Raw genomic sequence first — 12,642 nt, forward strand, 5'->3', positions numbered from 1 at the left:
CAGAGGAGCCCAAAGGCATAACTGTCCCGAACACGTAGAATACTATTTATCAAAACGAACTCCAGAAAATGGACACAGATTGTTCATGTGTATTGTGTGTGTGTATGTATATATGTGTCCATGTGTATGCTTGTTTCTTTTCCTGTTCTTTGGGAGGATGCAGAAAGGGAGGGAGGGAGGAGGAACAAGTGCAATCATGCTGTTCAGTATATACTACGTGGATGATGAACTATGCAACTTGTGGGCAGGGACGGGAATACTGAAGGGAAAGCAAAGGAAGGGGTGACATTGTCCAAAAGAGAAGTGTATGCACTATCTGAATTGTGAAATGGTAACCCCTCTGTACAACACCTTAATAATAACAATAAAATTTTAAAAAAAGTTTAAGCCGGGTGCCGGTGGCTCACGCCTATAATCCTACCTACTCAGGAGGCCGAGATATGAGGATCGTGGTTCAAAGCCAGCCCGGGCAAGAAAAGCTGTGAAACTCTTGTCTCCAATAAACCACCAGAAAACCAAGAGTGGCGCTGTGGCTCAAGTGGTAGAGCGCGAGCCTTGAGCTGAAGAGCTGATGGACAGTGCCCAGGGTTAGAGTTCAAGCCCCATGACCAACAAAAAAAAAAAAGAAAAAAAATATTTTAAAAAATGAATGGAAAGTGCCAGACATAGACAAAGATAAGGCTTCTAGAATCTCACAATGTGCCTGCTTTTCCTGTCTTCATATTTAATTTAATAGTTGTGTGGGAGAGACTGTTTAAAAGCAGTCACCTTCATTAACCCCTACTTCCTGCTCTGGAGATGAGGTATCTGGTCATTTGCATATCATGAACTTCTGGTTCTGAGTCCCTGAAGGGACTCAACAGGGAGAAGTTGATGCTCTTTGGTTATGACTATAACTGGCATTCCTTGAAAATAAATATATTCTTTAACAGAAATTTTCTCTCTACAGACTTTGTAGAGGGAATGCTTCCATAATCCTGGATCATAGAACTTTGAAATTTTGTGATAGGTGTAGGTAGAAATCATCTTTAGGTATATGCACTTCAAGAAACCACACTGAGCGGTTAATTCTGTCTCCCAGGGAACAGCAGCTTCTTTTGCAATAAAATACAGTGCTACAGAGGCAAAGATGGTCTTATCATCTTTCCGACGTGTCTCTCATGAGGGCAGGACAGTGGCTGTGGTACTTTGGTGCCATAGCACTCTGAGGAAAGGGGAGTTTAATGTCTGTAACCACTCCATGTTAGACATTTAGAGATGTGCTTGCCATTCACTCTGCCTCGCTTCCTGCTCAGAGGGACCCAATAGTTATAGGGCAGAGATTGTGCCATGTTTCTAGAGATGACACATTAGGCTTAGTTGCCCCTGTTGGCAGCTACATGGAGGGTAACAATGGTGAGGCTACCTGGATTCTTCATCTCACCTTTGCCTTTTCCATCATTCCACTCTACCACCATGTAGTACCATTCCAGTCCTCACTAAATATCACCCACCAGAAGGTAGTGTGTGTGTGTGTGTGTGTGTGTGTGTGTGTGTGTGTGTGTGTGTGTGTCTTGATTATCATGATCCTCATAATCATAACCATCAAGATATATCAAGACAGCATGGTCCTTTGTCAATATACAGGGGCAAAATGGCAGCTGGAATGGACCAGCCAGAGGTTGTGCAAAGTAATCCTTCTCTGTGAGAAAGAAGACTAATACTTCCATTTCCCTTTTCATGTCTAGAAAATGAAGTTGCAGCCCCAGCTCCACCTCCAGAAGGTAAGTGAAAACATGGCCTCACAACTCTGAGCTGCAAATACAGAAGTCTATCCAGCGAGGTTTGTCTGCGGATGCTGTGAGCTTTACCCGACATCCTCCTGAGACATCCCTTGGTGACAGCCGGGAGAAGTTGATTACCGCCCTAACAGGGCTCTTTCCTACAGATCCACCTGAAATGACACTTTACATACAGTATGGGAATGAGTTCCGTGTAAGTTGTTGCTATGCTCTAATTTTATATTGCTAGAGACAAAGGATATTATGTGGAGAGGGGCTGGGTTCCCCATTCTACTGAAATCAAACAGAGTTTATATCAGGGGCCCCTTTCCAAGTCAGACACTTCCAGAAATGTCTTAAAGGAGTTTCCAGAAAGGTTTGGGGGTTCTCTGAGGCCTAACTTCAGGGATCCTGAAGTCTTAGTAGTCTGTTGTCACCACCAGATGGCAACAACAGCCAAAGGAAAAAAAAAAAATCCCAAAACAAAAAACACAGCATTGAATGAAATGATTCAGCAAAATCTTTGGCAGATCAGCACTGTGCCAGCCACACACAGTGCATGCAGCCCTGTTTTTAACATCCATATGGGCCTAAGGAAGAGAACAGGGTAAAGGAATAGTAAGCTAATTGGGCAATTAAACCCTCAATGGGGTCCTTCAGAATCATTTGTCAGCCTGCTCCTGCTAAATAAGATGGAAGCAAACACCAAAATCCTGTGCATTTTTTCCACTGAAGCACCAAAAATGGCCAGACGCCGGTGACTCACACCTGTAATCCTAGCTACTCAGGAGGCTAAGATTTGAGGATCACGGTTCAAAGCCAGCCAGGGCAAGAAAGTTTGTGAGACTCTTATCTCAAATTAACTACCAGAAAACCGGAAGTGGCACTGTGGCTCAAGTGGTAGAGCACTTGCCTTGAGCTGAAGAGCTGAGGGACAACGCCTAGCCCCAGAGGTCAAGCCCCAACCAACCACTCTTTCTCCTTATAGAGAATGAGAACTTGGCAAGAATTACTCACGGAGTGGTCACCAGAGGCTAGAGGAGCAGGCTGACCCTGGGAAAGGATGCAGCACTATTTATCCAATACTTGTTAACAGATAGGTACAAACATGCTATAACCAAAAAAGCGTGAAAACATTTTCCTATACCATTTGTGTACAGCCAAGGAAGAAATAAAATATAGCCTGGAAAACACAGAAATAAAATACATTAAGATGTTAGGCAATGCTATAATAACAACCCTCCCCTGCCACCCCAGGGTCATAAGGAATTACATGCAAGTCACCTAAACTGACAGTACGGTATGACACCAAGCGGGTGGAGAGAGTCTGTGTAAAATGGGTTCAGCCAAGGTGAAAGCAAGAACTTGAATAAGGCCTCAGTTTCTGGTCTTTTTACTGGAAATTTATGAAGGGATTACGATGCATTCCCGTCCTGAAGCTCATTTCACAGAGGGCAATGCAAAAAATCTAGCTGCTCACAAAAGCCCTTTTGTCCCACTAGGAACACTGGATTCACACACTGAAATCCTTCAATAGGATAGCAGAGGGCTGCTGGGTATCCAAATGAATGAAATGGGCCCAGTGCCCTAAGAGTTCAAACAGGGGCCAGCTCAGCTTTAGTTTTCTGTAGATCTTGATCTGAAATCAATGGAGCTGTATGACATTCTTGACATCTTCTTCTTTCTTGGTATGTTTCCTCCTTGTACGTACAGACTTATTTGGAACAGCACTGACTATACTGGGAGCCTATTGGCCACTAGAGATAAACCCTTCCCTTCTTCTTCTTGTTGCACTGAACCACTAGGAGGTTACCCTTAGTAGGCCGCACTCATATTTTATATTCATCGCACAAGATTGACATCCTATGTTGAATGTCTGCTAAAAAATTATCTGTTGTTGTTAACTGAGATTTATGTCTTTTCTCAAGAGCAAGTGGAGAAAATTCATGCTTGAAACTATTATATATATATATGCAAAATAAATCCTATTTTCAGATGATTAAACTAACATGATTCCAAAAACAGAATTGTAGATAGACTATTTGGTCTTAATTGATAAAAATATGCTGTTATTGAGCTCATAGTGTGTTTGTTTCTACCAAATCCAATCCAGAAGATTCCTATGCACATCAAAACTTTTTCTTTGAAACCACATATATTTCCCTATGACATCTAGAAGACCACCCTAAGGCCAGGAGCTGGTAGCTCATGTCTGTAATCCTGGCTACTCAGGAGGCTGAGATCTGAGGATCATGTTTCAAAACCAGCCCTGTCAGAAAAGTCTATGAGACTCTTATCTTCAATTAACTACCAGAAAACTGGAAATGGTGCTGTGGCTCAAAGTAGAGTACTAGCCTTGAGCTAAAAAGCTCAGGGATGGGACAGTGCCCAGGCTCTGAGTTCAAACACCACAACTGACAAAAAAAAAAAAAAAAGACAACTACCCTACTGGAACTCTTCACCTGGATCAAACTTATGCAAAAAGCCAATCTCTTATTGGGGGCTAAAAATGAATAACTCACATATACTCAATTCTATTCCAGTATGTTGTCTAGCACGTCCCAGTATAACTGAACATACTTTAACAAAATATGTATTACATATTCTTGTGTATAATTTTTAAACAATTTGATTTATTTTTATTGAAGTTCAGCATAACTCTACATTGTACTTCCAGAATTCTTAATTCATGTATGGTGTAATGAGAATGTAGTATCGTTAATGATGTCATTTATTTCCTCCCTCCCCTCCATTCTGTTGCTCATTCCATAATGGAAGCCTTTCAGGCATGTTTTAAAATGTATTTGTGCTTTCCACACAGAACCAAATAAAGAGAAGGAAGCCGGAACTGGACCAGCAAAAGGTGAGTTGGAGGGAGAGTGAGGCTGAATGCAACAGAATCAGAAGCAGGAAGACTAATAGGATGGCCCCATGAAATTTCTCTGCATGATCTCCCTCTTTCATTAACTTCTTTTGCATCTTATCTGCATGAGTCGATCAGCATTATGGCCAACAGTTCTTTGCCCAGTTTGCATTGCACACATTTTGAAAAGAAAAACAACAAAGGATAAAAATATCACGCACCGTGAAGAAGCGATGCCAGCCAGTTAACTGGTGGCTTTTACATTCCCTCATGCAAGCAGAAGAAAAGAAGCGATTGATCCTAAGATTATATCCATTGGGAAATTTACCTAGATTGTTGGGTATATGTGTTCTTTAATCAGTATCTTCATGCTATTATGTGAATTGTTCTAGGTGTTCATTGGTAGCTTTGAAAGCTGGCTTCTCACTTTCTATGGATTGTACATCTTTGAGATTGATTTGCAGGGCTGGATAACACTACCTGAAGCAAACATCATGTTGTTTTTAATTGTTTGGAAACTCACTCTTATACTATTGCTTTTTTTTTTTTTTAACATTTTTCAGAGACAGTTTAGTTTTAGAGAATTCATTCATGTTAGTATATACTTTGATGATTCTGAGCAATGCTGATTCCTTTCCTTCACTACAGATGAAGTCATTTTGCCATTACTCTCTATCTGTTTCAAGCTAAAGGGCATTACTCTCGTAGGAGAGGAAAGGTTTCACGGAAGTAGATTTGACAATTATGCTTTGTATTTTTGTATCAACAGTTTCACATGTCAACCTTTTATTTATATCATGAATAAGGTCCTTTAAACTTTAAAATTATTATTTCCTGACCGCAAGAAGTTTCTCCCCCGACCCCTGCCTCAACCCTGCTGAAGGGCTGTTAAGTATCTCTTTATTCTTAGTATGCCATGTTTCATTTCCTAATTCCAATGCTATTCTTGTCTCCTATGCATTAACAAAACATTTTTCTCTCTCTCTCTCTTTTCCAGTACCTTGGATCAGTTTTCTTCAGCTAATTTGAACTTACACTCTCATAACTGAAACACATAATGTTCGCATTCTCTTTGTCCTTGACCTTCCGTGGCTTCCATGGGGAGTCACGTGGACACTCTTCCACGTGAGCCACAGTTTGAATGTCATTTTCTTATGGAATGCAGACAGTGCAAACTCCTAGAAATCTTTCCATGAGATAGGTTCAAACATGTTTGGACATCCTGGCTGAAAGAGACATAACTGTAACACTATTCTCTCCAAGGCTGATGGGATACACCTCTGCTTCCAAATTTGGAAAGGTGCTTGGACCAGGCTGTGAAGTTCAACCAAGAGAGCCACTGATGTCATCCCAAGGGAAAGCTATCAAAGCCTGTGTCTGGCCCCTAGTTAGACAGTCACCATATGATACTATAGTTGCTTGTTTAAATGGGTTCTCTGTAAGTTAAAAGCAACCAATAATCAGAAACTCGTTTCTTCCCAGAGAACATAGCATGATGAAAGATAAAAACGAAATAACTAGGGCACTCTAAAATTTGTTGCTTCCCCTCCCCTCTACTTTTTTTTTTTTTTTTTTACATTTTCAGATGTTAAGGCAGACTGGGCCACATGTAGTCACATGCTCAGGTTTATCAACTGCTGTAGCTGTGCATTTGCCCTAGATAACTGGAAAGCAAATGGACTTAGAACAGAGAGTGAAATCCCTAAATAAGCAATACACACACACACACACACACACACACACACACACACACACACACACACACACACACACACACATACACACACACATCTCCAAATACTATGCACTTTGTACTTTCATAAAGGACAGGGACATTTCAAAATATACTTAAGCAAAAAGTAGAATAATTTTTTTCTGCTTCAGCTGAGAAAGAAACCCCTCATGAGGTAAATGGGATTAATGGGTAAAACTTCACTTCTCTCCAGTATTAACTAGAATGTCCTCCCCTGCTCTCTCTCCTCCTCCTCTCCATCCATCTAGGTTCTGTTTTTAAACTCTGCAACTCAGGTTTCATTCATTTGTACAGCTTACCCCTGATCACCCTGGCTTATTTCCACCTTTCTGTCTTCCTTCTGACTTCTCTTGGACCTGTTGCCTCTGTCATTTACTCTTGTCTCCACTTAGTCACGTATTAATGGTTGACTCCTTTCCCTAACAGGCTGTCTGCTTTTTGATGGTCAGGCACCATGTCTTAACACCTCTTTGGGTCCTTCATCTCATTACTTCTAGCATCTGGCAAAGAGCTGCTTGAGACAATAGCCCAATAAGTACGTGTAGAATGAACTAACCATTGAATTTCCACGCTGGCTTACCTGCTGACCAAACCAATGATGGGAATCTGGGCAGATCTGTATTTCCACTCAACATGTTTTGTTGGACAGAATGAACATCCTAGGCTCGCTCTGAGCATTCAGAAGGAGGCAGTAGCACAAAACAGATGGATGGCCTCTACTGTGGGACCAAATTGCTGACAGCTACTGAGCAAGGTCATGCCTAGATATTAGCTCATTAGTCAGTCATCCTGGGGGCCTTTTACTATTAGCATGCACTTTAGTCTTCTTTCTAATTGAAGTGTATTCAACAAATAGCTCCAAAGCTGTCACTGTTAAATAATTTTCATAGTAATGCAGTCTTAACATACTTTTTAGATTGATTGAATCATCCTGGGACAGATGAAAAATGTTCTGAAAAACTATATATATATGTATATTTATATACATACATGTAAGTGTATGAAATGTAAACATGTGTATTTATATATATGTATGTAGTCGCCATGGAAAGTTGCTTGGTTTCAATATCAATCTGGTAGGTAACGTTTGTGGTTCACACTACCAACTTCTTCCAAGGTATTAAGGGTCTCTGCTTGGGAAACAGCTGATTTGCCAGGAAAGGGTTTTATTATTTCTGGTTTGCATTCTTGTTTGCCTCTGGACTTGTTGTCCATCCAGCTATCCAGTTCCCTTAATACTAAGCACTTTGTCCTTGGTCCTAGGCTGAATATCTTGGAATCAAAGCAATAGAGATGGCAATAAAGAAATGTGCCTCACCAACCAGTAATACAAGAAGTTAAATAAGCAAGTCTTTTTAAGAGTGGTCATGCTGGGAGGTAATGCCTTTGTAAAAAATATAATGCTGCTGTGGCTTAGAATTCTTCTAGAATAATCACAGGTGCAAATTAATATGATGCTAAATAGAGACATTTTCTATATCCTCACTATGGACAAAGGTTTGCTTTTTATCTTAGCATTTACTTATTCAGCAAGTACTTACTGAAAGTTGGCTGTGTGCTAGGCACGGATCTGGGCACAAGGTCCTGTCCTGGGGCCAACTTTTGTTCTAGAGGGAAGAGCAAACATTAATAGAGGGCGGTGGATTTCAGTCTCAGAAGCCAAAAAGTCACAAAGGGCCTTTGTAGAGAATAATGTAATTAAGCGAGTGAGATTGTATCTTTGTCTTTTTTCCTTTCTCTCTCTTTCCCTCTCTCTCTTTCTCTTTCTCTTTCTTTCTTCTTTCTTTTTTTTTTTAATTGTGAACATACTGTACAGAGGGGTTACAATTACATGGGCAAGATAATGAGTACATTTCTTATCAAGCATTGTAGCTCCTCCTTTGTTTACCCTTCACATCCCTTCCCAGCCTCCCCCCGTCCTCCCTCTTTCTTCTTTCTGTCTCTGTCTCCCTCTGTGTCTGTCTCTGTCTATCTGTCTGTCTGTCTGTCTCTGTCTCTCTCTCTCTCTCTCTTTTGCTTGCTTGCTTCTAGCATCCTATGTGATGGTGTGTTGGTACCTTAACAATGTTTCCTGTGGAAAATATCCAAACTGGTTCTATGCCTGGTCCCAAATGTGGTGACAATATAAGAATCAGAGAGGGGCTGGGAAGGTGGCTCAGTGACAGAGTGCACTACATAAGCAGAAAAAGCCGGAAGTGGCGCTGTGGCTCAAGTGGTAGAGCACTTGCCTTGAGCTGAAGAGCTCCAGGACAGCGCTCAGGCCCAGAATTCAAGCCCCACGACAGACAAAAAAAAAATCATATATTACTTTGAATATCAGTGTTCATTTTTATGCCTAAATTCTTATGTTTAGAAAACATAATTTTATATCTCTTTTGCTTACAGTCTGTGTACTTTTGCATAAGCCTATTTGAGACAATTATTGTCTCTTTTGTTTCCTTCTAGAAAAACAGTTGCTTTTGGTAATGCCTTTAAGGAAAATAAAAACTTGCTTTGATTTCCAAGATATGAATAGTACCTCATAAACTATCTCAAAAGAATCCTGTGTATATTAAATATCTCACATAACTTGAGATGGAAATTCTTCCTTCTGGAACAAATGTGGCTGGCAAATGAGGAAAAAAATCAGTGGTAGTTCTAATTATATTCTCCTAAATGATGTATTGTTATACAATTTAAAAATATATATAATATTATATATATATATATATATATATATTGCTCTTCATCTAGGTTACTTTAGATTTTCAGTAACATTGTCCTTTTTTGTTTTGTGTTGTTTTTGTTTTCTTTTTGTCAGCCGTGAGTCTTAAACTTTGGGACTGAGCACTGTCCCTGAGCTCTTCAGCTCAAGGCTAGCGCTCTACCATTTGAGCTACAACACCAATCCCTGGTTCTTTTAACTAGAATGCTAAAACATTTCAATGACATTTATCTTTAGGAGCCACACAATCAACCATCCATAAAAATGTCCCTGTACTCTTCCTATGTGCTGTAATTTTATTTCTTCTTGATAACAAGCTTTCTAAAAATTAATATCATTATATTCTTCAGTTCCAGGACCCAGCTTTTTTGAGGAGAAAAATCTCATTAAATGTACATACTATGTTTTGTTTTTTTTGCCAGTTGAGACTTGAACTCTGCCTTGGACACTGTCCTTGAGCTCCTCAGCTCAAGGCAAGTACCCTACCACTTGAGCCACAGTGCCACTTCCAGTTTTCTGGTGGTTTATTGGAGATAGGAGTCTCACAGACATTCCTGCCCCGGCTGGTTTTGAACCGCAATCCTCAGATCTCAGCCTTCTGATTAGCTAGGATTACAGGCATGAGCCACTGGAGCCTGTCTTCATACTATGTTTTGTAAAGATCAACTTCTTAAAACATTTATCTTCTTCTTAAGGAAATGTGAAGATTAATCAAATGATGGCTCCTGCCTGTAATCTCAGCCACTTTGGAGGCAGAGATGGAGGACAGAGGCCCAGGCTAGCCCATAAAACATTAGACAGAGAACCTATCTGTAAAACAATCTAAAAATTAAGCGAACTAGAATTATGGCTTAAGTAGTAGAGTACTTAGCTAAAGTCCTGAGTGTAATCCCTACCCCCCCCCACTGCCCAACACACATGTACAACCTCACAATTAATATTTACTGCTGTTACTCTCTTCTTCATGTTGTTTTTGTTGTTAGTTTAGTCACATAAACAAATTATCTACCATCATTGATTACCCTGAATGAAGAATTAATGGATTGGTCTAAATCAGACAAGGTATTAAAGCAGTATGTAAGTGATGTTTGCTTATAAGTCACATTTAGTTTAGTTTTACATGCTTTGATCTTACTGTACAATCTTAACAGTTGTTTATATTACTTATTTTTTAAATTTTAAATAGAAAATTTTAAATAAGCTATAAGCAGAAGCGATTTTATGCTCAGTAGAATCAAGAAAGTCTTCAGAGTGGAGTTGCTATTATTCCATGGCATGATTCTCACTCATATCCAGGAGTATTTACTTGCAACCCCTAAAGTCCCAGGCTGTGCTATAAGTCTGAGGTTTCTCTTTACTCTCCAGAAGTTCTTCCCTGGGAACTTCGATTGTTTAAAAAATCATTTTTATGGCTTCACAAATTTTCCTGTGACTTAAAAAATATGAGTAAAAGTCTGTTGTGGCTGGGAACTAGTGGCTCACATCTAGAATCCTAGCTACTCAAAAGGCTGAGATTTGAGGTTCTCAATTCCAAGCCAGCCTGGGCAGGGAAGTCCATGAAATTCTTATCTAACTGAAAGTGGGGCTGTGGCTCAAGTCATAAAGCCTTGAACAGAAAAGGCTCAGGGATATAGTTGCTATTCAGGCACTATGTCTTTCAGTATGTCATCTTTAACAAGCCCCAAATGCATGTCTGTGGTTTTATTACTGTTACCTTTACATACAGATGATTTTATGATGCTAGGCTTTGCATTACTCAGGAAAGATCTCTACCACTCGGCTGCATCCTCAAATTTGGATTTTTTTTTTTTTTGTCAGTCGTGGGGCTTGAACTCTGGGCCTGGGCACTGTCCCTCAGCTCTTCAGCTCAAGGCTAGTACTCTACCACTTGAGCCACAGCACCACTTCCAGCTTTTTCTGCTTATGTGGGTTCTGAGGAATCGAACCCAGGGCCTCATGCATGCAAGGCAAGCATTCTACCACTGAGCCACCTTCCCAGCCCCTCAAACGTGGATTTTTGAGATGGTCTTGCTATGTATTTTAGGTTATCCTGGAGCTACATCTTTCTGCCTTGGCCTCCCAAGCACTGGGATTACAGGCATGCACCACCATATTTAAATAGAAAAAAAAAGGTTTTACAATCTGTATTTTTGTTTCATTTGTTTATTGAAAGATGCCATATGCATATATACATACATACACTGTTGAATTATACACAACCTCAAAACTTCAGCCATTCAGTTTACTTCCCTGAAATGAACCTGGTTTCCAAGGTAAATAGAAACCATTAAACTCTTCAGTATTACTCAAGTCAGTGAATTTAACTGTGTGACTTTTCAATAACTTAAGATTAGCCAGATATGTCCGATGAATACATGCATTACATCTGTCATTGATATCTGTTTTGGAATAAGAATTTGAAAACCATTGTTGATCCCATCAATGTTTGATTTTGTTTTGTTGGTTGCGGGGCTTGAACTCTGGGCCTGAGCACTGTCCCTGAGCTCTTCAGCTCAAGGCAAGCGCTCTACCACTTGAACCACAGTGCTAGTTCCAGTTTTCTGGTGGTTAATTGGAGATAAGAGACTCAAGGACTTTCCTGCCTGGGCTGGCTTTGAACTGTTCCTGAGTAGCTAGCTCTACAGGTGTGAGCTACCGGTGCTCAGCTAATGTTTGATTTTTAGCATTGTTTTCCTCCTAGCCAGCAATCACATAAAAATAGTTCTACTTTTTAATCTACATTCTCTCTCTCTTATTCCTGCGTGTGTGTGTGTGTGTGTGTGTGTGTGTGTGTGTGTGTGTGTGTGTGAAACATTCGAGTTTAACCTGCAGGTTCCAAGTCTTCTAAGGCTTACTGAGCGGTTGGAAGTGCTCTGTGTGGTTTTTTCCTCTTCTTTTTCGGATCTCTCTTTTCTCAGGTTGCTTGGGATGAAGTCCTTTCCTCCTTGACTTTTCACTCCTGTTTCTTGTTTCAGAGGAAGAGGAAGCCTCCCCGCCTAGCGCGCTGCCTCCAGGTTAGGAAGGCCTTCTCCTGTCTCTGCTCTCAACTCAATTGGCAAGGAAGGAAAGAAAGAAGGAGGGAGGGAGAGAGAGAAAGAAGAAAGGGAGGGGGGAGAGAAAGAGAGAAAGAAAGGAAGAAAGAAAGAAAGAAAGAAAGAAAGGAAGAAAGAAAGAAAGGAAGAAAGAAAGAGAAAAAAGAAAGAAAGAAAGAAAGAAAGAAAGAAAGAAAGGAGGGAAGGAAGGAAGGAAAGAAGGAAGGAAGGAAAGAAAGGAAGGAAAGAAGGAAAGAAGGAAGAAGGGAGGGAGGGAGGGAGGGAGGGAGGGAAGCAGACCGGGAGGGAGGGAGGGAAAGAAGGAAGGAAGGAAGGAAGGAAGGAAGGAAGGAAGGAAGGAAGGAAGGAAGGAAAGAAGGAAGGAAGGAAGGGAGAGGGGGAGGGAGGGAGGGAGGAAGGGAAAGAAGGAAGGAAGGAAAGAAAGGGCCTATGGCTGACTGGACTTACCAAGTCAGCATTGTCTTTAATGACATCTTATGCTTTACTGGATATTTTTTTGAAAAACACAA

At 40.6% G+C, this 12,642-nt stretch overlaps 1 protein-coding gene across 10 annotated transcripts in view; it reads left to right on the top strand.

Moving 5' to 3' along the window:
• Nucleotides 1-12,642, top strand: part of Mybpc1 (myosin binding protein C1) — a 94,919-nt gene that overhangs the window by 21,307 nt on the left and 60,970 nt on the right. For 8 of the 10 annotated variants that reach the window (XM_069991210.1, XM_069991266.1, XM_069991232.1 and 5 more), the window contains exons 2-4: nt 1,728-1,763; nt 4,582-4,623; nt 12,056-12,094. In XM_069991210.1, coding sequence (XP_069847311.1) covers nt 1,728-1,763; nt 4,582-4,623; nt 12,056-12,094 — 117 coding nt within the window. The remainder of the gene's footprint in view (nt 1-1,727; nt 1,764-4,581; nt 4,624-12,055; nt 12,095-12,642) is intronic. The other 2 variants (XM_069991249.1, XM_069991288.1) reach the window with 1 other exon arrangement.

Source organism: Dipodomys merriami, unplaced genomic scaffold (assembly GCF_024711535.1).
Source record: "Dipodomys merriami isolate MVZ:Mamm:240054 unplaced genomic scaffold, mDipMer1.0.p SCAF_10, whole genome shotgun sequence".
In the NCBI taxonomy this organism is placed as follows: domain Eukaryota; kingdom Metazoa; phylum Chordata; class Mammalia; order Rodentia; family Heteromyidae; genus Dipodomys; species Dipodomys merriami.